At 37.6% G+C, this 26006-nt stretch overlaps 2 protein-coding genes across 3 annotated transcripts; one reads left to right on the forward strand and one right to left on the reverse strand.

The window, feature by feature from the left end:
* Positions 1-662: 662 nt before the first annotated feature.
* Positions 663-19786, forward strand: dhrs11a (dehydrogenase/reductase 11a). Its single transcript, XM_079479619.1, has 7 exons — positions 663-1044; positions 15156-15365; positions 16472-16566; positions 16672-16801; positions 16945-17037; positions 17123-17188; positions 18125-19786. The coding sequence occupies exons 1-7, from the start codon at positions 910-912 to the stop codon at positions 18164-18166; spliced, it is 771 nt and encodes a 256-aa protein (XP_079335745.1). The 5' UTR covers positions 663-909; the 3' UTR covers positions 18167-19786.
* Positions 19720-25864, reverse strand: LOC306907478 (sodium- and chloride-dependent GABA transporter ine). 2 transcript variants are annotated; one of them, XR_013787906.1, is made up of 13 exons: positions 25678-25864; positions 23767-23901; positions 23422-23626; positions 23077-23209; positions 22655-22789; positions 22467-22570; positions 22213-22337; positions 22009-22121; positions 21609-21749; positions 21171-21270; positions 20727-20799; positions 20394-20561; positions 19720-20054 (listed from the first exon to the last, which is right to left on the reverse strand). XR_013787906.1 is itself a non-coding variant. In XM_079479576.1 (13 exons), the coding sequence occupies exons 1-13, from the start codon at positions 25808-25810 to the stop codon at positions 19914-19916; spliced, it is 1734 nt and encodes a 577-aa protein (XP_079335702.1). In that variant the 5' UTR covers positions 25811-25864; the 3' UTR covers positions 19720-19913. The 2 variants fall into 2 exon arrangements, 1 of the variants encoding a protein (XP_079335702.1); XM_079479576.1 differs by having other exon boundaries at positions 20699-20799.
* Between the last annotated feature and the right edge of the window lie 142 nt (positions 25865-26006).

A 26006-nucleotide genomic window follows, 5' to 3' on the forward strand; every position in this document is an offset into this window, starting at 1 on the left:
TGATCTATTTTAAGATATGTCATAGCAAGTTATTTTCAGTTAAGACAGCTCAAACGTTCATTTTAGTCTGGGACAATTCCCTTAAAGGGACAGTTCACACAAAACTAACAATTCTGTCTTAATTTACTCACCCATCCAGTTGTTAAAATTCTGTATAGCCTACATTTCTTTGTTCTGATGGGTAGAGAGAAAGATATTTGGGAGAAAGCTTGTAACCAAACAGTTATTTGCCACGATTTGTTTACTACATCTAAAAATAGAGCCCCTGCTGTTCCAGAACCACAAAGTGTCCCAATATACCTACTTCATGTTGCGCTTTACTCAGAATACACACCTTTTACTTTAACATTTTGTTGAATAACAAACCACAATTGAAGTTGTCTTAAAGTGATATTCACATTTTTATAGAAGTGAAAAAAATGAATCTGTGTTTGTGGCAGGTAACGAGGAAGATTGATTCGTAAACATACTAAATCATGTTTATTTATATAAATAAATACGAAAGGGTGTGGTGGCGTGTTGTGAAGATATAAAAGTACCATCAGGTAAACAATAAAACAATAGAAGTCTACAAAACTAATAGCCTGTGTGCATTAAAAACGCGTGTGGGCGGGGACAACGACCCAAAGCTCGTTCGTTTCCTCCGCCTTTAATATTTAATCGCGGGCGCGGCGGGGATTGGATCCGGGGGTGTGGATCTGTTCCTGGGTGTCAGCAGTATACAATCTGGGAGGGTTTGACACGATCTGTTCCCGCCCTGAACGCGTTCACTCACTCACAGGACTGATATTCTGAATCAAAGTAACACAGTATCGCGCGATCACTCTGATACATTGTAACAGTCGGCGTCTACAGTCGTGATACATTGTAACAGTCCGTCGTGGTGATCGTGATACATTGTATCCGCCGATGATGGAGCGCTGGAAGGGAAGAGTCGCGCTGGTCACCGGAGCTTCTGTGGGGATCGGAGCGGCTGTCGCTCGGGCTCTGGTCCAGCACGGCATGAAGGTGGTCGGATGCGCCAGGAGCGTAGACAAAATCGAGGTAAGCGATCTTAAAAACAGGCTTGTCAGTGCGGTTAAGTTGAGATTTCAGGCCTGGGTGATGGTGCTGCTACTTTGTTAGCTCGCTGCTGTCTCACACAAGTGAGCATCGATCGTCTGGATCCGGAGGATTTTCGTAATTCGTACAAAATGTTTGAATGAAAGTGCGTGGAGTTGAGGCGAGCAGTGAATTGTGTCGTCCTGGTAACAGTTATTGGTAACCACTGGTGTGTCTGGTTCCTTTTACAGAACGGTCACAGAGCCACAATTGTATAAGCGAGTGATCGCTTCTTAAGTATTGATGTATTTAGCCACGCCCACCGTACACTAATGTAAGTTTTTATGTTCAGTTGATGTTAGTCTCATAAATGTATTGCAGGTTTGTATATAAAGTAAAGTTAAAATGTCATTCTTTTTTACACTCTAATGGTATTATACTGTTTTAAAAAAAAGGCTACAGAAAGAAAAAGAAAGCATTATAAAAGTACTTTATAAGGAATGTGGTTATCAAATCTTACTATTTAATAAAAATGTACTCAAAGCAGCAGCTCTCGTGAAGACCATTTTTAAGGTTAGTGTTCTGATTCATCCGCTAGTTTTAAAGAAAGAAGCAAAAATATAATTAAGACGTTTACAGTAAAAAATAACTGGGAAGCGTTTTGAAGCAGTGATCATGTAAAACTACACTGATATGGCAGTCGGGCTTGTAGTTTTATTGTACAGTAGTTGTATTGTTCAGCGTGCCACAACCCTTCATTATAAACTGTCAATCAATCAAAAATGTCCTGTTAATGATTGATAGGTTTTTCAGGCCTGCCCTTGAGCATGACTCAGAAACACATGTGTAGAAACTCTCAAGGCTCCTGATAGGCTGTAAACCCAGAAATGACTAGATTCACAACCAGTCTTCTCATGACCACTCGAGATTATGAATATGTATGACTCGACACAAATGTCAAATGAATGAATGAAATGTAATGTTGCAGTAAGCTGCATACCTGCCAGTGTTGCATTTCAGTGTAGAAGGTCATACACAATATTACATTTTTTATATTCCCTGTGGTCCACTTTGCCATTGCTTGTAAAGTACTATAAACAGATAAGGTAGCATCTGTGACAATAGACCAACCCTCTTCCTCATGCTTACACATAAATGTGTCTTTTTTTGTTTACTGGGTCTTCAAGATTCCTGAAGATTAGGAATGTAAAAAAGGTTACTTTTATCATGCTGAGCGGGGACTGTGATTTATTTTACCATCTTTCCATTATCAAAAACAATCCATACTGCAATGTGTCACTTAAACGGTTAAGATCAAATGAAAATTGTTCGAAATAAACGTTCACTGAAAGTTAGACTGTTTTATCTCTTATCTACCTAGAAGATTAAGTCAAATCACTGTCCTGCTTTGTATGTCTTTGTTTTCTATGTGATGCAAAAACTGTATTTGCTTACATCTGATTCATTGAAATGATATTAAAATGTCTATGTTCTTTCATGGTATGTGTTGCTCACTGTACACACACAGTTCATCCATAGTGCGTGTGTGTGTTGATGATGAACAAAGGTTGAAAGTTATACCATAGTAGTAGGGGGACTGCTCAGATTTACTAAAGATTTTGATGGTGTGTTATCATCAGTTAACAGAGTTGAGGGTCTTGGTGGCTTTTACAATATACACGAAGACATGCCATTATGTTATAAGATCTGAATTCCTAATGTTTGTGCTCTTTCTGAAATGAGGGACAAGGCAAGCATTGTGTCTGACCACAAGACACCAATGTAATGGTGTCGAAGGCTTTATTCTAAAGACCGTCTGTGTGTGTGTGTGTGTGTGTGTGTGTGTGTGTGTGTGTGTGGTTCTGTTCAAACATCCGTGCACACAGACTAGGCTTATGATACTAAAGATCAGTCAGGTTTCAGGATTCTCACCAGTTTTAAAAATGGAAAAAACAAACGTGTTTCTTTATTTAACATGCCATTGATATATAAATATGAATATAAATATGGGCAATTTAAATGATGAATAATGGCATGCAGCCATTAAGTATTTCTCAAGAGGCTAACATTGCTTTCAAACTAAAAAAAAAACAATAAAACAAGAACAATAAAGTAAACTTTTGAAATTGTTTAAAATGTTTTCGAAAGATGTTTAGATAAAAATAAAAAGGTGTACAAAGAAAGTTTCAGTTTGTTATTGAAGCACTATTGGAATCCTTTCTGAGCCCTTTGAGCAGTTTGAGTAAAGATTTACAAAAGTCCTCTCTGAGAAAATGATCTAGCAGTAAATGGTGTAAACACCGGTGAACATGGGATTTAGACCAAGAGTGATGAAAACATAAGAAGCCGGGGGGGACTAAAGTTGTGGATACTATGGGATACGGACCGGAATGGAGAGCAGGTTTGATGAGAGGCCAGTGTAGAGAGAGTTCATTTGCTGCTGCTACTCAAATATATAGGATTTGCGTACACGCTCACGGTTGTGTATACTTCCATAAGAAATCGAGTGCATATTTTGCCTTTTGTACACCTTAAAGGACCATTTGTTGGTTTCAAATTGCAACCGACGGCTCACTTCACCCCTTTTGAAGCACTGCCGAGGCTGAGAGTGGACTAAGATGTTGTCATGTTTTCGCTTCTTTGCCGAATGAAATAATGTATTAACGAAACGCGTTCTGTAGAGCAGTTTGTACATTTAGGGCTAATGTAGAAACAACATGGCGTCATGGCAACCAGAGTCTTCAGATAGAGAGTCTTGAAAATGGAAGTTAAATGTTTTCCTGTGTCACGTGATTCATGGAGCCTTCAGATAGTTCCAGGAACTTATGTTTTCTATTTAAATGCTGTATTTCTTCATTTTTAATTCATCAAATGCGTCTTTAAAGGTGTTAAAAATTCGTCAAAATTGGTCAATTGTTCACAATTGTTGTACTGCAGCTCCATGCGTTACTAGTTCTCCATGAACTATTGAGAGTCTCCATGAACCACCATTGCTGTGAAAAAAACTGTTCCATTGGAGTCAACGGAGTTGACGCGACTCAATGGCTCTGATGGCAACAACATGCCATACAAGCAGACCCGTGCTGTATGTAGATAGAAATAGCTCATTCTAAGGTAATAAAAACATAACACTTCAGGATGGTCTTAATACACCTCTGAAGACAGCATTATTATATTGCATTTGTCAATAGAACCTCCAAAAAAGTACACACTGGACCTTTAATCGTCCTTGTTTTATCCTGTTCTTTTGTTTTCCAGCCTCTCCTCGCACAGTGGCTATGTGATTTTGAGATCCATTTTCACACAGCAAACTTTTGAGGGACTCATTCAGAACTAATACAAAAGGTGTGAACATTCACTGATGCTCAAGAAGGCAATACATTGTTATTTTGCCTGGTAAGAAATGCAGCCCTAAGCAAAAACCTTTGACCTTCTGAGCGTGATCCCGTTACCGCTCCCTGCTTTTGTCCTTGCGTAGTTCAGTGAGGTCTCAGATGCCTTGCAGAATATGTAATGCATCTCTCCCAGACCTCCCAGACACCTCACAATAGCTATCAACATACTGATAGAGGCTGATGATATCATAACAACAGCGCTCAGAAACCATATCCGGCAACCGTCTAAAGAACAGCGGCTATGAGTGAAGGTCAGTAGTTGGAAAGAGAGACATGGTTGAAGATGATGTAGAGGATAAAGATCGATGGGTTGTATGGAAAAACCGCTAGCTGTGGGCGGGGGTCATTTGATCTCGGAGCGCTTGTCCTTCAAGCTCAGCTGATTCCTAGAAAACAAGTAGAGCATGCAGGCCTAGTGCTGGTGTCATGATCTTTACATCACGCATGGAATCTGTTAGCAGAAACATTCTGTTGACTGGTTTGAGTGCTTGCTAGCACAAGATCAGGGCCGATACAGGCCACTTGGAAAACGTAAGATTTCATCAGCTATAAAAAATCCTCCTTTAATTCCAATAAGACTTGAGACATTTTCAAACTTCGCGCACTCCTGTCGTCAACATAATGATATGAATTTAGGAAAGCATAATGATGTTTTGGGACAAAATCATATTGGGAGCATTATTATAAATACGATATTATAAGTGCAAGGTTGAGGTCCGTTTGGTTAGACGCAGTCTGAAACGTAACACAACCGTCAGCGTTCACAGGGAAACATTCACACCTCACTCTCATGATACTGAGAACATTCATCAGCCTCTGAGAGGAAATTCTGCCAACCGACTGACAGCTTTTTCTACACTTTTTATAGCTTCACAGTGGACAGTCTGTGACCTGGGAAATATGTTACTGACAGGGCTCTCACACCTTCGGACCAAATTTGCACATGGCAGATATCCCTATGACGTTCCAAGTCATCAATATTTGCTTATAAAGGATTTGTTTAATATATTTATTTTCTTGTTTCATATCTCCCAGCATAAATACAAAATGGACTTTGTATCCAAAATGGCTGGAGAAAATCTTTGATAAGTGATGCTTTTCCGAGGAAAGGGGATATTGCGCTTTAAAGTGAATAAGCATTGAGCATTTTGGTTGTGTTATCCAAAATATAATCGGATTTTGCTCAATCCATTTGCCTACATTTTAATTTATTCATGTAGCAGACGTCATCCAAACCGATTTAGAAAAGAAAGAGCATTTGGTCGCATCTTGCACGATGTCTGGATTTTTTGCAAAATCTCAGAGAGGTTTTTTGAACCTAGAATCTATTAATATTTTCCTTTTTTACACAATTTACCGGAGATATTGCTCAGCATTCCACATTTGAATAGTTGAAAGGTTACACATCAATCTCAGCCGTTCGTTTTACACCTCAATTCTGCGAACTGGTTGTTCCTGTTGTAAGTTACATTGTTGGATGATCCTTGTGTACAGTTTGTTGTAATTGATAAGTGTTGGCAAACCGGTCTTTTAAATCACATTGGATTATTGGCCAAACATTGAACCATGATGGGCCATCCATCAGGGTTAGTAACTGTCACGTTCATCTCTCTACATGTTTCTTCTAAAATAAATGTGTCATTTTACTAATGACTTATGGCATTCCAGACCTGTATTTAAACCAGAATCATTGCAGCAGTTTTCAATACAACAACAGGTCATTTATCAAGTTCCAATAAACAACAATAGCACATTTACATGTATGGATTTGGCAGACATGTTATTCAAAATGATTTACAATACATTCGAGAAATGAATGTTGCAAGTCCAGACATTCTCTTGGTATTGAAACCATGATTTTGCCTTATACCTGTAGTTAAGCTACATGAAAATATGTAAACGATTTTCAAAATGTAATAACACGATATGCTTTTTGTCCTCTTTTTAAGTTTATATTGATGTATTGCGTTGTGTGAGCAGTCTTGGAGTTTCACTGTGTTTTCACTCTGTGGAAGAGCATGTCATGAGGGTGTGTAAGTGATGGCAGAAATGTTATTTTATTATTTGAAGTTCTGTCCCGTCAGTGCTTCATTCGAACTGTAAAAGAACTGTAAGCTCCGCCCATCTGTCAGATCTGACGCCAAGTTTCAAAGCTCTTGTAGAAGGCACTTCATCAGATCTGAAATAGCCTGGTGACATCCTTCTCACACAAACACACACAAAGGCATGTACACACTTGTCTTCCGGCAGCCAAGTATTGGGGTGCTGGGGCTAATAAATTCTGTCGTCTTGGCAGGAGGCGTATTGTATTTATTTAAGTCCGTCACCGCGGTGCCTTCATACAGACTGGACCGGACCCCTCTTTTCTCTTTCATTCAGTTTTCTTCTCTCACCGGGCCGTGTGCCAGCTGCAGTTTTTGAAGAGTTTTTTTCCCACTGTGCTTTGAAATGGGTCATTCTGAAAGGTTGACTTCACTCACATTTTCTGATCTACTCTGACATTCTCTCTCTCTCTCTCTCTCTCTCTCTCTCTCTCTCTCTTTCTCTCTCTGCCTAGTTAGAGTGTTATGTTTGTTTTCTGTAGCTCAATTGGTAGAGCATTGCGTTAGCAACGCAAAGGTCTTTGGTTCGATTGCCAGGAAACACGTACCGGAGATCAAATGTATACCTTGGATGTACTGGAAGCGGCTTTGGATAAAAGCATCTGCCAAATCTATAAATGTAATTGTAAATGTTTTGTTTTAGGGCGGGGGTTATCACTAGCTCCTCTTATTATAATTATTCAGGCGAAATCTAAAACGGTGCAAACCAAAGTTTCAGGCCCAAATAAAACTGTGTATGACACCTGCCAGTGTGGCAGATTCATTTTGGACCCTGTGTGTGCAAATTCAGTTTCCAGCCCCAGGAACGATGTAGCGTTTCTAATATTCTTCCAGAATGAGAAATACATCCTTCATATCCGCACATGAGGCCTGACCTAAGAAAAGTAACCAGAAGGGAGACCGAGGGTCCTCCGGCATCTACTAAAGCCAGCGTGGCCCCGATGGCTCTGTCTCCACATCATAATCACTCAGCAGCGTGATGCGCTCAGGTTCATTGAGTGCACAGAGACAGAGAGGGAGGAGGGAGAGAGCGCTGCAATAGACCAAATGCGATTATCTTTTATAACAAGACTTAAAGCTTTAGGTTTCTGTCTAATTGAACCCTTTCATTCTCTCACCAGTCACACTGTCTGAGTGTATCGTGTATTATATTCTGAATGAGGATGGGTTTAATGTAATCCGTGATTATATTGAGCTGCTGTGTGGCCGTAATGAAACCCCTTCGCGAGGTATGATGGTTTCATCCGGTGGTGGTCAGGTTGTGCGTAGTGGCACAGAGCTGCGTGCTCACAGCATGTCTTTCTAAATTCACTCTGGAGATTCATTCAAGTGTACAGCGTTATAGACTATTAAGATCATTTTTAACTTAGTTGTTTGTGACACTTTCTGTGCTGTGGCCGATATATACCACATATTTAATACAATATCACAATTTTACTGTACATTCAATTACAAATATTTGATATATTAAATGTTAATGGGGTAATGGCAGTATTGAATTATTAAATGCTGATTAGAATAATTTCAAATATAAGTCAGGAGTGTCAGGAGTGTCAGGAGCAATGACGTAGAATGACCACGTACCATGTGGTTTGGACAATAATAATGATTACATTTAAAGTAAATTATATATAATTTTGTGGTTGAAATCTAAATCTCTGTTATAGTATGCTTAAGTGAAGGGCATTTAACAAAATATCAGTTCTATGCGATTTTCAGAAAAAGTAAGTTAGTTCGTTTTGTTAATTTAAAGATACAGTTTGTATCTTTTTTGCAGTAAAATATTCAAAAACCACTAGACCAATTTGATAGATTTTGTTCATTTGAGTTCTTACAATATCTCAAAATTAAGAGAAATAAGAGAAAATTGTCATTTTAATCCGTGACACGGGCCGTGTCTAGCAATCGCCGGTCAATGTCGTCATATTCGCGTTACCAAAGACACTAGATGGTAAGCCTGCACTCTTTAGACAAAAAATCGCGGAATGCAGGAAAGCAGTCTAGAGGCTGTTACATGATTGGTTGAGGTGCCTCACATGATTCTCATAAGCCGTTATGCTTTCTCCAGACCGCGCATCTCCTTAATAACACAGTCTCTTGCGTTTCCCTCGGTTTCAGCTTTTACTGCCGTAGAAATCATGACAACAGTCTTGTGGACAAATGTGAAAGTATTAGTTCGTAGCGTCTTTCAAGCAACTATCTTGTTTTATAATTAACATTATTCTTTATAGGGCTGCTTGATTATGACACAAATCATAATCGCAATTATTTTGGCCAATATTGAGATCCCCATTATTTAACACAATTACTCATTAACCTTTAAAACAACATGGAAAATAGAAAAATTTTGCTTTATACTCTGAATTTAACTGAAAAATGTATGTAAATAAATAGCACTGCTTAAACACTGTATAGGAAATGGTGCTTTGGATTTATACTACAAGAAAAGAGAGGATCCTTGCTAAATGGAATGCGGCACAATAATGGTTCACCTCGATTATTTAGTTTTTGTAATTGATGAAGGCTAAAATTGACGATTATGATAAATTTTCTATTTATTGCACAGCCCTAATTCTATACTATGATTATATGAGTGTCATGTATATATTTACTGAACAAGCAACACTCGTTTTTAAATCATCTGACTAAATAGTAATAAATACATTTTATGAATTACATCTAATTCATTATAATGACATTTATAAAACGTTATTACTTTACATACATATGTCTGATTATTAGCGGTGTAGTTGAAGACGACAGTTCCCATTATTCCACGCTCATTCACAGTGTCAACAAGCTACGCCATTGTTGTTGTTGTTTTGAACGTACTTTTTTTTTTATATATCTTGAATGACAATGAATCTTACAAACTGCGCCTTTAAGAAGACGAAATTATTGAACAGAAATATGAGATGATTATTTACCAAAATACTTTGTTTCTGAACACTTTACTAAAGATTTGTAAAAACAATGTTAAACGTGTTCAAGGAAATGAATTAGTTTCAAGATAAATCACAGTAGCACAGTGGCCAATTCATTAATAAAAAAACTGTAAAATCACCTGATTTAATGTACACCACATTCTTAAAGTTTCAATAACTGCAATATATATTATTATTTATTTCTATTTTAAAACTAGCATGATGAAAATCCTTCAAATACGCCATTGACCCGTACTGACTTTCTTTTTATGGTTGTAAACCCCCAAAGATTTCTGAACACAACACATCACTTCTGTATCATCACAGTTCCTCTCAAATAAATGTACATGGACCGTTTCCGCAGAGCAAACTATTGAGATGAATGACACGGGTGTGGTGATGTTTAATCAAACGTTTCTTCATCTGTGAAATTAACTCCACTTTACTCTTCTCATTTTTCATTAACGCATTCAATTCGAGAGCTGATTTGTGCAAAAAGCCTGCGACCTCTAGATCATTAATGCCTTCTAGAGAACAATCGTTTTCATTTCTCAGAACCATTTGAAATCGATCTGTAATCTTTCCGGATATCTTTCTGTAAATGTGCGTTCTCTGCCTCTAGCCTTTTGGCAAGAAAAGGGTCGAGCTGAAAGTTTGGCTTTCAGAATGACCTGCACACAGACACGGCTAAAGCATCATCTGGTGAATTGGCTTCAACGCACAATCTAAAGTTCACACATACTCCATCACTGTCACACACAAACAGAACTGCAGTGTTGTGTGCTCATGAACATTTAATAAATTAGTGTTGGCACAGAAAGCATCGCCAAAGTCTTCTCGACTCTCTGTCTCAAACACACACACACAGGGTTAGGAATTAACACATGCTCGGTGATAAAAGCGAGTAATCTGGCTACAGCTAATACACACACACTCATAAACACACCCCATGTTATCTGTGTTTATCAGTCATCTGTATCACTGTACTGGCCCACTTCTGGTTTTCACCAGCTCTCTTAAGTATATTATTATATTTTATGGTACATTTAAATAAATGTGTTCCTGTAGCTCCTTTTCCTATAGGGATTGTTGAAAAAATGTATACTTTAAAGGTCCAGTGTTTAACGTTTGGGATGATCTATTGATATAAATGCAATATAATATACAGTGCTATGTTTTCATAGGTGTATGAAGAGCTTACACAATGAAGCGTTGTTTTGTTACCTTAGAATGAGCTACATACACGCAGGTTTTTGCATAATTCGCCATGTTCTGTCAGCCGTTGTAGTGTTTTGAAAGGGAGGGGTTGAGTGAGCGCTTCATTGCAATTCGCAACCTTGCCGCTGGATATTATTACTGACTGGACCTTTTAAAAAGTCGCTTGCAAGGAATTCCCAAATATATGTAAATAAATATATTTAATATAAAAATACAGCTGAGGAAAAAATTAAGAGACCAATAAAATGTTTCATTTAATTTCTAGTCATTCTAGGGCTGTCAAGTGATTCATTCGATTAATCGCATCCAGAATAAAAGTTTGTGTTTACATAATATAGGTCTGTGTACTGTGCATATTATATAAACATACACACACATGTATACATATTTAGAAAATATTGACATGTATTTATTTATATTGACCAATAATTTAAATTAAATATGAATGTTTATTCATTTCTATATTTTTCTTAAATTCTGTATGCATGCATGTGTATGTTTTTATAAATACAAATTAATATGCACAGTACACAGACATATATTATGTAAACACGAACTTTTTATTCTTGATGCGATTAATGGTTTGACAGCCCTGGGTCATTCCAGTTCAGTGTCTGTTGAAACCTCGGGAGTTACAAAGTCATCTATCAGCAATATGGAAGACTGACAGCATGACAACAAGACTCATAAAAACTGTGATCAAAATTCAGGTTATGACATAAAAAAAAGATTTAACTTTTCCTAAATACATATACAAATGCAGAATTCTTTTGCAATATTTAATCTTTTCTGCTTGTTTATCTGTTTCTCCAGTTTTCATTTTCTGCATATAAATGCAAAAAGAAACAATATTTTTATATGAAATCTTAGATGTAAAAACATTAGAATTGTGTTGTTTAAACATGAATATGAACTTATTCTCTTCGCTGTAATTTGGAGGAATTTGAAATGAGTTTGCAGACCTTAAATACTTGCATTTCAATTGCATTCAAATAAAAAAAAAACATTTTCGTTTGGGAGAAATGTTGTCACTAGTTTACAGAATAACACACAAATGATCCTTTATGTAAACAAACAAACAATAAACAAACACCAATAAATAGTACATTCACAAAAACTGAAAATAATATTGAAGTGCTCTTTTATTTGTCCCTATGCTGTTGGCCTATAAAGTATTGTGTATATCCCAGCTACAGCCTGTGCTCTTATTTCTACTGCTGTTGTTGTTTATAGAGATTTATGTTTCAGTCAGAGCTGGTAAATGAAATCTGGCTGCATAGGTTAGTTCAGGTATTGCACAGCAATTATCTGACACACACACACACACACAGGCCAAGTTACATTTTTCTATCTTGTGTCTTTAGTCTTGCTGAACTGTTTCTACAGTACCTTACATAGTTTCTCTGATTACCCTGCTTACGCCATCCCAGAATACCACTTTGCCTGTTTTCTTTTAAACATTCAATTGTCCCTGCCACTAAAATCATTAAGAGTGTGCTGGCCATTGATGGATGATAGGCCACACACACGCGCACACACACACACACACACACACACACACACACACACACGTCTATAAACAAGAACAGTACTGACAGCGATGTCACTGGTTTTCTATCAATACCATACAGGAGTGATAAACTGACCGGCTCGACTCATTTACACTCACACACATTGAGCTCTGCCACAGATTCTCATCTTTACTGCTGTCCACAAGAAAAGCAAAGAAGAATTCAAGGAATTTGTCATTTGTTCACCCTCATGTCCAAACCTTTATGACTTTCTTTCTTCTGCAGAACACAATGAAGATATTTTGAAGAATGTTGGTAGCCAAACATAATTGATGGTAGAATTTTTGTTGTTAAGTAAATGATCCGTGCGAAGTAAGGTCCCTTTTGTAAATGTGTAATTTTCTTGCTTCGATAAAAGCTCTTTCCCTCAAGGCCCCTCGCTAAACGTCCGTGCAGGATGAAATCACGGCATGAGATTAAATTTAGGAAGTGAGAGAGAAATAAATGGGTTCAGTTAATGTTCTTTTCTCACTGCTGTCTGAATGTGGGCACGAGCACACCGGGAGAAAGTCTTGTGTAAGTGAGAGCTGTTCAGGGAATTAGGAGACAGAAATACACACACCTCCCCTCTCCATGCGTGTCTCATTGCACCTGCAGCAAAGAGCAATTTGGCCCGTCATTGTATATTCACATCCTCATTAGCAGAACCTCAGAGCTTTAAAGCCGCCCGGTGAAACGAGACAAAAAAGGATTTTCAAGCTACATGCCATTTTGAACTCGCATCATGTGTGTTTGTTAAGACATTTCATTTGGATTCAAATAAATGACTGAGATTGTGTCATCCTCTGTTTGAGGGAAAGTTCACTCAAAAATCTCAATCTGTCATTTATTTACTCTCATGTGGATCAAAACCTGTGACTCTTTGTTCTGCGGAACACGAAATAAGATATTTCGAGAAATGTCTCAGTGGTTCTGTGTCCATACAATGGAGGTTAACGGGGTTTCCGTGTTGTTTGGTTACCATCATTCTTCAAAATATCTTCTTTTGTGTTCTGCAGCAGAAAGAAAGAAAGTCATACAGGTTTGGAATGACGTGAGGGTGAGTAAATGATTAAAGAATTTTCTCTTTTTTTTCACTATTCCTTTAAGCATATTCATTAAGATACAAGTATTGTCTACTGATATATCGGTGTTGTAAAGGTCACACAAGAAACATTGGAATCTGAACTGCAGACGACAGTAATCTTACACACACAAACAAAGACGTCTGCCCATGATAGATTACAGCTGTCCAAAGGTTGGGCTGAATCATTCATCAAAATCATTAAAATCTGATTTTTTCAAATGGTTGAAGCTCTACCGGCGCCTTGAGCGTCATTAGTTATTGATCATTAGTTCTAGATGGTCACCACCACTGACCTGAGACCTGTTAATGTAGTAAATGTGATATTGTTTTAAGCTAAACTGCAGCGAATGAGATCACACTGATGATACTGTTAAACGTGCGTGTGTGTGTGTGTGATCTGATTCCACGAACCTGACAAACTTCCTCACAAGCGCTCATGATCGCAGTTTCTGGTGGTCAGAGGTCTGATCTTACTGTAAACAGAATCAGGACTCCGTAAGCTCAACTGCAGTCTGGTCTGTGCTGCATCACTGTTGTTGTGGTATTACGGTGGGTCGGGGATTTAAACTAAAGTATAACATTAAAGTGCATATCCAGAGTCATTTAAACAAAATCTATGGTGAAAGCACCTTTAACCTCACTTCACCGTTGCCATGGTGTGATAGTGAGGACAAACAGCTGACATGATAATGCTTTGAGTAACAAGCATGATTATTCTCATGAGATCGCAAACAGGATTGTTCTTAACATTAGTTAAAAGAAGTCAAAAATATATCTTTGAAACATATTTGACCATTTTCACAGGCCTGCAAATCTCAGCTAGCTCTGTTTTATTGGTTTGTTTACATTCCTAGTAGAAATGAGATCTCTTTAATTTAACATTTCTCCAAAACACCAATGAGATAAAAAAGAGGTTCAGAAGAGATGTCAACAGTGTCTCAAACCAATCTGCAATCAAAATTCAATATTATTGAAGATCTCAATATGGGCTCAAACATGTCTCATTAAATGTACCCAAATCCAGATTATTTGACCTCAACAATCCACATTTATATTACACCTCCATTCTTGTCTCGTAATTGTTATTTCTAAACAATTGTGGGAGAATCACATGAGACTAAGTTGAAACACAACTGAGAACTCCTGAGCTATGAAAGAGCAACCTCTGAGCCAGTGGTCTCCAACGTGGTGCCCGTGGGCACCTGGTAGCCCGCATGTACTGTAAAGTGCCCGCTAAACACAGGGCTCACCAATAATGCTCAAGACAGTTGACAAATCTGTAACTATACCGATCAGCCAAGTGCTACATCGTCATGAAAGTTTCTTATTAGCAAGTGTTAAAAGCTTTAAAGTGCAAAAATATCTGAAAGAAAACTGAATTTGGTTCTCATGTTTATCAACAAGTAGCCCTCTAGAGGATTTTAGATATTTTGGTAGCCCTCGCTTACAAAAAGGTTGGAGACCCCTGCGTCTGAGCAATAACATGTCTATCATAATGTCATCAGATGTGGGTGGGGCTATTTTTCGTCCTGCCCTTCATTTAAACACATATCAGCGTTATTAATGCTCATTTAGTTTCCTTGTTCTCATGAACAAACTGTTGAATGTTTTGTTTTAATCGATCAGTTCCTCCGCTGTGAATCAGTCACGGAAGTGTTTATCAGGGTGTGTTCTCCTAATGCTACTGATAACGTTTCATGAGCGCTATACTTTACTATGACACATCACACAGTTTTGTTGTCATAACAGAGCACTGTTTCCTCATTGACATGCGTCTTGTTGCCGTTTTGTTCTGGTAGACTCACTCAAACATCCGCTCGTGTTTTCTCTCTGTTTAGAAGTTGGCAGCTGAATGTCAGAGCGCAGGATACAGCGGCACGTTGATCCCGTATAAGTGTGACCTGTGTAACGAGGACGAGATCTTGTCCATGTTCTCGGCCATAAAGACACTTCATCAGGGAGTGGACGTGTGCATCAACAACGCTGGTCTGGCCCACAATGAACCTCTGCTTAGCGGACACACGGAGGGGTGGCGAAACATGATCGATGTGAGTCGCACACATCATGATTTATGAGCACATTTAGGTTACACTTAATCAACATTTCTTTGCGCTGCATTATGGGATTCTTCCCTTTAGGGGTTAAGTTTTGCCAAAAGAAGATATCTGAGAGGGTACACTGTAAATGTTTTGCTGTAGTTATGCAGTTGCCAGTTACTTACTGTAGATTTATATTTATCTAATTTATTGGCAACAGTTTGTTCAAAGATAAATGATTATTAAACATTAACAAGTCTTTATCTTTACAGAAAAAAAGAATGCTTTGCACGAGGCTCTAATTTTATAGTTTTTTTCCGTAAGGATAAAGACTTGTTAATGTTTAATGATCATTTATCACAAGCGGTTACCAATACATTAGATAAATATCATCTACAGTAAATCACTGGTAAACTGCTGCCAGTAATTCTGTAATTTCTACCGAATTTTTTTTTCTGTGTATTGTACAGTGAAATAAAACAACAGGCATTAGCCTACTTATTTTTGGTGAGAATTTCTAAGTAGATTTACTCAATATGTTGTGGTTAGTATTTTGAGATTTTTTTAAAAGAAAAATTATTTGTAAAGTAAATTTCCAAAATTTTTGTGCTAATATTGAAATTTTGTAAAAGAAATCTGCAAAAACTTGCAACAAAATATTAAGGAAATGTACTTTTTTCAACTGTGCAAAACATTAGCAAAAATTAAGGAAATCTATGAAAAAAAAACATTGTGCAATAACTTATCATAAACATTTTAGTAAATGTACTTTAAAAAACCTTGTGCAAAAACTTGCCACGAAATGTTGAAGTAAAGTTTTTGCACACAGTTTTAAAAAGTTAGTTTACTTACTTATTAGCTTTTTTTATTAACTCGCAGACCTCATCGATTGTTTTATTTAGTTCCAGTTCAGCCATCACTCAAATCCATTTCTAATGCATCCATATAATGTCATTATATTTTCAGATTGAATATAAATGTACGTGCACACCAACAGCACATGATGTTCCATTAAATCCAATACCATTCCCAAATCCATCATGGCATTTTTTAGCAGAGCAATAGATGTGATTTGTATCTTTACACTTCACTATTTTACCAATTGTGTTTGGGTGCAGGTGAACGTTCTCGCTCTGGCCATCTGCACACGAGAGGCTTATCAGTCGATGAAGGAGAGAGGTGTGGATGATGGACACATTATCAATATCAACAGGTACCTCACACACTCCAGCATCACTTCATTTTACGTTTGAGCTTTTACAGTATTGATGTCGTGATGTGGGCACGCATGAGGGTAATGGTGGTCTTCTCCCTTCAGTATGGGGGGTCACCGGATGGTGCCCAGCGCTGATGAGCACTTTTATTGTGCGACTAAATACGCTGTGACTGCGCTGACCGAAGGCTTGAGACAGGAGCTACGAGAGGCCAAAACACACATTCGAGCCTCGGTGAGCCCATGTTACTGCATTTGATCTTAATGCAGTTATTCCTCTATAGAAAAGTTTCATTTGATCTAATATAAAGTATGTAATGTTTTGATAACGATCATCTGAGTCTGTTCTGGTCATTTAATAGTTTTTTTTATCTGTAGTGTATATCACCAGGAATAGTGGAAACTGAATTTGCCTTCCGGCATCACAACAGTGATCCAGAGAGAGCAGCAGCTGTTTATGAGAGTATAAAGGTGAACGGAGCGAGTGTGATGTATATTCTCATACACGTTCAGCCCTTTGCTGTGTAACTTCAGCCGGATTGTTTGTCTTGTACAGTGTTTGAAAGCAGAAGACATCGCCAGCGCTGTAATATATGTCCTCAGCGCACCTCCTCGTGTTCAGGTACTTTTATTTATCCGCTTGAGCCGTCAGCCGGGGCTCTTCTGAAAGTGTTTTCTGAGCTGTGAACATTTACAAACATTGATTAAAAAAATCACAAAAGTGACAAGCATAAAAGACTGGCAATTCACATCTTTGAAGAAAAAATTAACCATTTGGATTGTAAATCCGAAACAATTCTAATTGAATATTTAATATATAATAACAAAATAAACAATGTAGTTTGAAGAATTTTTAGGATTTCAGGTGTCAAATGTGTCTCTAGTTAAAGGATAACCCTGTGCAGATAACATCTTTTGCAGTTACTGTATATATAGCCTACTTTTTAATATGATTTCATATTTTGTTATTTAATATTAAAGTAAATAAAGTAGTTTAATCAAACATATAAAATAAGATACAATTCAAGTTTAAGTGAAATATTTAATTCATTCTTTATTCACATTTCAGTAGTTTGAACTTTGAGGCTATACGATTATATTCTCAAAAAAATCAAAAGTTTCAGATATCAGATATATTAACGTTAAACATATTTCAACTTTCAATAGTTGGCAACATCATATATCAAATAAGCTTTTTAATATTTCATATAGTTTTCCATAGTTCGAGCTTGACTTTTTGTGTCTGATTTGAATTCAGAGGCATTTTGTTTCATTTTATTACTTAAATGAATTATTTTAACAAATCAAATAATAGGTTTAAGCCTCATGCTTATCTTTTCCAGTTTTCCAACGAGTATTATGAGTGGGCAAATATCATCTGTGATCATTGTCTGACATTAAGACTGATGTTCAGACAGAGAAATTAAATCACAGCACTGTTACATCCATCACCTGCTGATCGATGCTTCCCTCTCTCATTTGCAATCATATTAAGTTTGTCCGCCTGAATAAACCTATTCCTTCGTCTCTTTCTGTGTCTCTCTCTTTCGCTCTGTAGATCGGTGACGTCCAGATGCGGCCGGTAGAGCAAGTGTCGTAGGACCAGAGCAGAACATGAAGTCGCGCGGTGGGAGAGCAGGTTTAACCCGAGGGGAGACTGCGTCACCTGCTGGTGAACATATGTATAACAAGAAACTGTGATTGGAGGGAATTGGTTTGGGATTCAGATTCGAAACAAATCTGAGAATGTGCTGACCTGAAGGAACTGTCTGAGCTTCAGGGGAGGCAGAGGTGAGCCAGATTGCCTCTGAAATCCATTGAAAATTGACAGATCTACACAATCTGCTGCTGGTTCAAACATGAAATGCTGGAACTACAGAAAGAACGAGATGTTAAAGCGTGTGTTACCACATGCACCAGACGAACACGCCATAAATTGCAGATGCTTTTTCTTTTAATAGGTCATATTTCATATCTGTTTGAGAGTACGACACTAACAAAAATGTTGCTCGGCTGGTGATGTTCATTACTATATTTGTATTATTATAACCTGAATTGTGTGTAGATGTGATTGTCATACTATAACTACCACTAAATGCATCCAGCTTCATTTAAACCACTATGGTTTGCGCGTGGGTTGTGCTGTTTTTAACCGATAACATTCACATCTTTCTGAATGAATCCGTTTGCCCCTGTCAAATCTTCCGGGAACCTGATCATGTTTGAAAGGTGGAACACTGACTTTTTCAAAGGAAAATGCGTCTTGAAACACTGTATTGAGCACTTGAAAGACATAATACTTGATATAATCTGTTCTTACTGATTAAACATGGTGATTATTATTAATTATGTTTTTTTTACTGTACTCTGCATCCCAGAACAACCCGAGACTTGACATCCTCACTTATTTTCTATTAAAAACCCAAAGGTCATCATGGTTTGGATTTTAGTGAAACTAATATAACTGTAATTTTACAAATAAATGCTGACGTTCAATTATGTACAATGCGTCAACATGACATGTTTTAATCTAAAGTCAGGCAAGAATAGGTCCATGTCATATTTTACTCCCAAATCATAATTTTTTATAGAAATAAACATTGGTTTATTTACAGATTATTAATAACAGTGATAAGAATATCATTAAAATATATTTCAATTAAAATGCCTTTTTGCATAAATCAATTAGAGATAAATCTACTTATGTTTTATTCTAAAATAAATTGTTATTTGTTTCTTTCCGATTTGGGGGTAAAATGTGACCTGAAAAAGTTTTTCGTGAGATTCACGTACTTGGACTTTGGTCAGGGTGTTAGCGTGGAGTAAGGTAAGGGATTGTAAAATGTATCTCTCTGTTATAATGTATAAATCAACATGGACTTTAGCCGATGTTAACCGTATTTGGTTTGTATGTTTTCAGCATGAATTCATCATGACTTAGCATGAATTTGAGCTTGAAACGCTTAAACTGAAGATAAGATCAAAAAAACATTTCTTGTGTGTCGGTGGGGTGTTAAATTCAATGGTTGGACCCTGAGACTGTTGTTAAATAATCGCACCCTAATAAAAGTGAATACCTTGAGATAAAATAATCAGGGAGAATGAAATGTCCAGTTTTCTGCTTTGACAGTACAACAGAAGACGTGTCAGATGATCGTTTGATTTAAATTGTTTTTATTAATATCAACATAAACTCCCAATAAAATGTTCTGTAAAATATAACTTCAGCTTCTGTGTGATCTCTCAATCAACTTTTCAATGATGCTGTAAATAATCCATAGGTTGTGTCCACAGTTCTGAAGCATATCTGGGAGGTTTAGTCCGGGGTTTAATGGCAGCTTCATCGTTTATAAATTAGTCTGGATCGGGTCTTTTATAGACGGAGGGACAGCTGAACGTATCACTTCCAGATCTTCAAACTTTTCCTGGTAATGTGAGCCTTCGAGTTCATCTTCAAGAGAAAACGGTGTGATGGATTTCTTTAGTTTCTACAAAAAATAACAAAAAAATTGAATTGGGAAAGAAAAAACTTCAAGTGAAGTGACCAGTTAGCAACTTAAAGACACAGTCCTGAGAATAAAGATAAAGGTTAAAAATGTACTTCACATGTAGCGAAGCTATTGATAGAAGAACCATTTTCATTCCCAAAACAAGCCTTTAGTCTTAAGTTTCCACAAAGAACCTTTGGTTTACTGCAAGTTTTTTTATGGAGTCACACAACCATAACGGGAACCTTCACTTTCCCCTCAAACAAATAAACTGTTTTAACCTGACATTGTTATTTGTCAACTATCCGTATGTACGTTTAGACTGTTAATAAAGATCACCTCAGTGAAAGAACCTGGCAGAACCCAGAGCGTGTGCAGCGCTCCTAGGGGGATCCAGATGATGGAGGCCAAAGCGATGATCCAGCCGACCCCTTGAGCCCACGCGGGATATTCATAGCTCTCATAACGGGCTGGTTTAAACTGAATCACTGAGAACACCAGGATAACCTGCACAACCGTATACAGAAATAAGCCAAAATGAAATTGGTAACGATACATTATTCCTTTATTAAACTCTAAAAGTGAGCGTAAACTTAAATGAAGCATTATGCTTTAAAAGCAAGAAAGGGTACGAAATGACTCACAGTGATCAAAACAGGACAAATAACCCACCAGCAGACTTTGAAGAAAATACTGGGGGGTTTCCCGGTCATCTCAACTAAATTACTGGACAGACGCTTCACACCTGTGGAGGTTTACACAGAAATCCACTTTTAAACAATAGACGATCAGCTATAGATCTGAGCAGCATTAAAGAATCTGTTCAAAAATCATTTATTCTCTATTACCCTGCCTTTATATTTTGGAACACTTGATATGTTTTTCATACATCTCCATTTAATGAAGTTGAATGCATGTGTGCTGCTAAGATCCATATGACAAAGAAACAGCATAAACGTCACCCATACTTAAATATGCAGTTGTGTGGACTCGGTTCTTTTGTCATTGAGTTTGCCAGCTCACATAATTTCAGGTATGCATGACCAAGTCGTTCATATGTGGTCTGGGTATTGTGAACTGTCCCTTTAAAACTCTGATGTGTGGGTATTCTCTCACCGTACAGCCAGCAGACACCAATAATCTCAAAAAATGCCAGGAACATGATGGACACGATAGCTGTGTAGTGATCCATCAGCTGGAACACATAGATGCCGACCTAAGAAGAAAGATGAGCTTCATCTCACAACCAGTTCATCATGAGTCGTAAATCATAAATACTGTCCTAAAATCTGAATATAAACACAAGGCTAAAACTGCTTTGAAGATACAACATGTAAGGAAAGTGTTATTTCATTTCAAGAATGTTTTGTTGCCTATATGTTACATTTCATATTTTTAAGGTCACAGTGATGAATATTTAACCAACAAACAGCATAAAGTGAATGCAAATCTATGGGTAAGCTTAAATGTGGCAGTAAATTATGAGCCAACTTTTATTATTACAGGCGTCTTAAATCTTGTTTTTGTAAAATGTGAGAGATGAGTTGGTCTGACCTGCATGACATGAGGGATGCCCATCAGAAAAGCAGCGCAGCAAACTACAAGTACAAGAAACTCCTTCCGTCTGAGGTACTTCAGTATTGGTTTACTGTAGCTGTCCAGCAAACTGGTCACCATCACCTCCACCATAGCAAACTACACAACACACACCACAGTAACACTTTACAATGTGGATGTAACATTGCTTCGATTTTCTAAATTAAATAATACATTTAAAGCCAATTGTATTCGGTGACCTTTTGATGCACAATGAAATTACACGAATGAACAATAAACAACTAACTGTATTCACAGTAAAATCAATCTACGGGTAATTGCTCAGGCTCTTGTCTTGTAAGCCACACCTGTGATACAATAAGGTCACGTTTAAAAAAGGAAGTTATGTCATAAAAACCTGACTATCCAATCCGAGGCAGAGGAGCATGAAGAAAAACAGCACGGCCCACAGAGGAGCAACGGGCATCGTCACAAAGGCTTGTGGGTAAACCACGAACACCAGACCAGGACCTGGATAACATTTACAAACACACCATGTAATAAACACTAATGATTCATTGATGTAGATGCTATTGAAGAGGAAAAAACATTTGAAACTCACCATCCACTGCGATTTCACTGACCGGCACATTCTGAAGATGCGACATGTAGCCGAAGGCTGAAAAAATGACAAATCCGGCGAAGATACTCGTCACTGAATTAGTGATGGCAATAGCCAGAGTGTCTCTAAAATAACAGTCAAGAGCCAAACATGAGACCAAAAGTTAGGGAGGTGTATGGTCAATAGTAAATAGTATACACATATAATATACTAATCCAAGTGTCCAAGTAAAAAAATTGTATGACTGTGAATACTTGAGAATGTTGTTGTTGTAGGAGTTGTAACTGGCCATCGCCATCAGAGAACCAAAGCCGATACCGATGGAGTTAAAGATCTGAGCTGCGGCATTAACCCAGACCTGAAATACACAGTCAGAAACCTCACATCACACATTTCAAAAACAAAATACTGAATAATCGCATTATCAGAATGCTGTACAGACCTCCACATTCAACAGTTTGTTCCAGTCTGGAATGATGAAGAAGCGGATGCCGTCCATGGCTCCCGGCAGCTGAACGTTATTGATCAGCAGAGCCAGAAGAACCACATACGGGAACAGAGCAGTGAAATACACCACCTGTGACACACACACACACACACACACACTTATACAATACGTGTAATATCATACAATTATTTGAAAGACCAAACCACAAAACCATTTGAAGTGTATTTACGCACAAATCAAAAAGAACAATATGTAGCAAAATAAAATGAATCATGATATTTATATATAAATATATAGAAGATTTCCAATTGCAATGCAACAATCACATACAGTCAAAGTACCTTATAGGAACTTGAATGTATTGCTTGTAGTTATAAATCTACGAAACATTACTTTAGGACTCAAAGATGTTTGACCTTTCCGGTGGATTTGACCCCTTTAAAGATGCAAAGGTAGACGAGGATCCAGGCCAACAACATCAGGAGAAAGAGTTCCCATCTCAAAGATCCCGTCTCCTCCACACCCCGGGTCCTCTCCAGCACCCTAAAACTGGATGACCCAACACATCCATTGCCATAACACACGAACCACACTCATGAAGACAAGAACTTCAAACTGTGATTAATTCACAGAGTAAAAAGAGGAGTGAGTCTGTCTGAGTTCAAACAACACGAAATCACACATTAGCCAAAGTGTTTGGTGAAAGAAAATTAAACAATCACTAGAGAAGAGAAGTAATGAGACGAGAGGTGGGGACGTACTTGAAGAACTGCTGGCTGGCGGTCGAGGCGTATGAGCTGTTGGTCACTTGATCCGTGCAGTTGACCGTGTTCCACGTGTTGTTGCAGTTTTCCCAGGCCAGCTCGCTCCGAAAAGAGCTGAACATGTAGTACAGCGCCCACGTGATTATGATATTATAATATGTGCACATGATGAAAGAGATGGCCACCGTTGCCATGCCAACACCTGAGGAATGTATGGGAACACTGTATTTCCATAGTCCACTTCATATCTTTATAAGACAACGTATATCGAATTAAAATATAAACAAAGGAACACTTTATATGTATTATGTTATATGAATCATGTACGTATCAGACGGGTACCTTTCAGCAGTGGACAGGCTTTGGTCAAAGCCAGGACGGGTCCCCTCCTCAGATACTGGCCTAACGTCAGCTCCATGTGCAAGAGCGGGATTCCCAGTACAACCAACATGAGCAGGTAGGGCACGAGGAATGCACCTGAACACATCACATGATGAACTGCTACTTTTTACAGTCTGAGCAATGAATTAAAGAAACGTAAGCGATGATTTATTAAATGATTTATAAAACGTAAGCGATGATTTAATCATTTATTAAATCATCACAGAAAACACATGATTAAATCATGTGTTTTCTGTGTCTTTGGTGTGTTTTAAGTTGCCCATGCATGTATTAGACAAGTAAAATTGCAAAAATGTAAGTGTCAGAACAAAAGATGCATTCTATCTAAAAGCGAATGCTGACAAAAAAACCTGCCTAAAGCGCCTCGTGTAACCACACCCCCACAAATCTCCGTCAGTTCGTGGTACCTGTCAGTACAATTGCTTTGGATCGATGTTCCAAATATGGTAAGAGGCATTACATTTCCGTCACTCGTTGCAGTTTTCGACCAATCAGTATGCACTGGTTAACTGGCCAATCATAGCACACCTCGCTTTTCAGAGCGATTAGTTTTGTAAAAAATCTAATCGTTTCATAGAGGCGGGGCAAAGAGGAGATACAGCTTATCTAAAACAAACCATAAAATTTGTAATAATGTCATACGACCCCTTAAACAAATGAGCCATTATTGTGGTTTGTAAACTATTTAAGATCAATATCTTGTTTCGATTACTCAGAACCTGGATCAGTTTGATCTGTGGATGTTTTTATGGAAGCACAACGCCTAACAAAGAATCTGAAATCAGTATTTCTGATTTTAAAATGTACTATTTCTAAGCACGTATTAAGGTAAAAATATCATTTTTGTTTTATTATTTTAATTACTAACAATATTTCAAATAAAAATGTTGTTTACAAAACGGTCCGTTCTGGTCCTTGATTCTGATTGGCTGAGTCGAGTTCTAAGCCGTTATAAAAGATCTCGATTTATAACGGCTGACCGTGTTACATAGCCTAAATATCATTTTATTTACTTTATTTCATGAAACCTTGCTACGCTTATGAAATATGCTTTGAGTCACGCCACAATGCCCTTAGCTGCAATGCGATGTAAGCCACTGCTTCTTGGGGCTTCTTGCTTTATTTGAATTCATTTTCAGAAAAATAAAAACTGGAGAAACAGGTGAAAATAACAGACAGTATGCTCTGTCAGATATATGCTGCAATGAAGTTCATATTCACTTTTAAATAATATAACAGTAATATTTGTACATGTATTTCGGAAAAGCTTAGTTTTCGTGTGTCTTGTCATGCTGTCAGTCTTTCACATTGCTGTTGGATGACTTTATTGTCACTGATTTTGTTGAAACTAAACTGGAATGGCCACGACGCATGACATTTTGTTATAGTCTCTGAATTCTTTCCACGGCTGTATGTATATAAATCATAAACCTGCCTCTAAAAAACAATATCAAAAATGACATTTACAGATTTCATGACCTCACGGAATATTTTTATATCAAACTCTCTATTTTTGAAAATTCATCAGTCAAAGACAAATGAAATCAGTTTGGAGTGACTGTTTGCAATGTCACGTTAATACGATTATACGATTATACACACGTCACATCGACAGATAATTCACTTTATCTCTCACATGTGGACGTCTGCTGACGGTGTTAAAGGTGAAATCATGCAGATGTCTTTGTCAATAAGGTTTATTTGATTTGATTTCACAGTTCTTTTGATTTGCATATTCATGTGCCATTGTATTTCCAAAAATCCAAAAAAGTTCTACAGTATGTTTTGGTTTTTCTTTTTAAACAGAATATCGCATGACTTCAGCATTATTTCACCAAGCATCCGTCTCACCTCCACCACTCCTGTAGCACAGGTATGGGAACCTCCAGATGTTTCCCAGTCCCACCGCACATCCGATCCCGGCAAGAGTAAACTCAATCTGCCTGTTCCATGTGGGTCTGCCGGGTTCCTCCTTGTCCTTCATGCTTCCTCAAACCTTCTAGTCCTCACAGAGACTGAGTAATGAGAAAGTGTTGTGTGTGTGTGTTTGTTGTGTAATGATTGTTTAGTACCTATGTAATGATTAGCCGGGAGGTGTGGAGAACAGACACCGAATAGGTGAAAGTAAAGATTCTCGGAATCCTAAATTAGAAGCTGCCTATGGAATTAGTTTTCAATGG

This window comes from Barbatula barbatula, assembly GCF_947034865.1.
Source record: "Barbatula barbatula genome assembly, chromosome: 2".
NCBI classification, from domain to species: Eukaryota; Metazoa; Chordata; class Actinopteri; order Cypriniformes; family Nemacheilidae; genus Barbatula; species Barbatula barbatula.

What these genes read in the sequence shown, in the direction of transcription:
- dhrs11a (XM_079479619.1), top strand. Translation starts at nt 910, where the DNA reads ATGATGGAGCGCTGGAAGGGAAGAGTCGCGCTGGTCACCGGAGCTTCT. An exon ending in GGAGCGTAGACAAAATCGAG is followed by an intron (nt 1,045 to 15,155) that starts GTAAGCGATCTT and finishes CTCTCTGTTTAG; the next exon opens with AAGTTGGCAGCTGAATGTCA. An exon ending in CACATTATCAATATCAACAG is followed by an intron (nt 16,567 to 16,671) that starts GTACCTCACACA and finishes TTCTCCCTTCAG; the next exon opens with TATGGGGGGTCACCGGATGG.
- LOC306907478 (XM_079479576.1), bottom strand. Translation starts at nt 25,810, where the DNA reads ATGAAGGACAAGGAGGAACCCGGCAGACCCACATGGAACAGGCAGATT. An exon ending in GGGTCAAATCCACCGGAAAG is followed by an intron (nt 22,790 to 23,076) that starts GTCAAACATCTT and finishes TGTGTGTCACAG; the next exon opens with GTGGTGTATTTCACTGCTCT. An exon ending in TACAACAACAACATTCTCAA is followed by an intron (nt 22,338 to 22,466) that starts GTATTCACAGTC and finishes CTGTTATTTTAG; the next exon opens with AGACACTCTGGCTATTGCCA.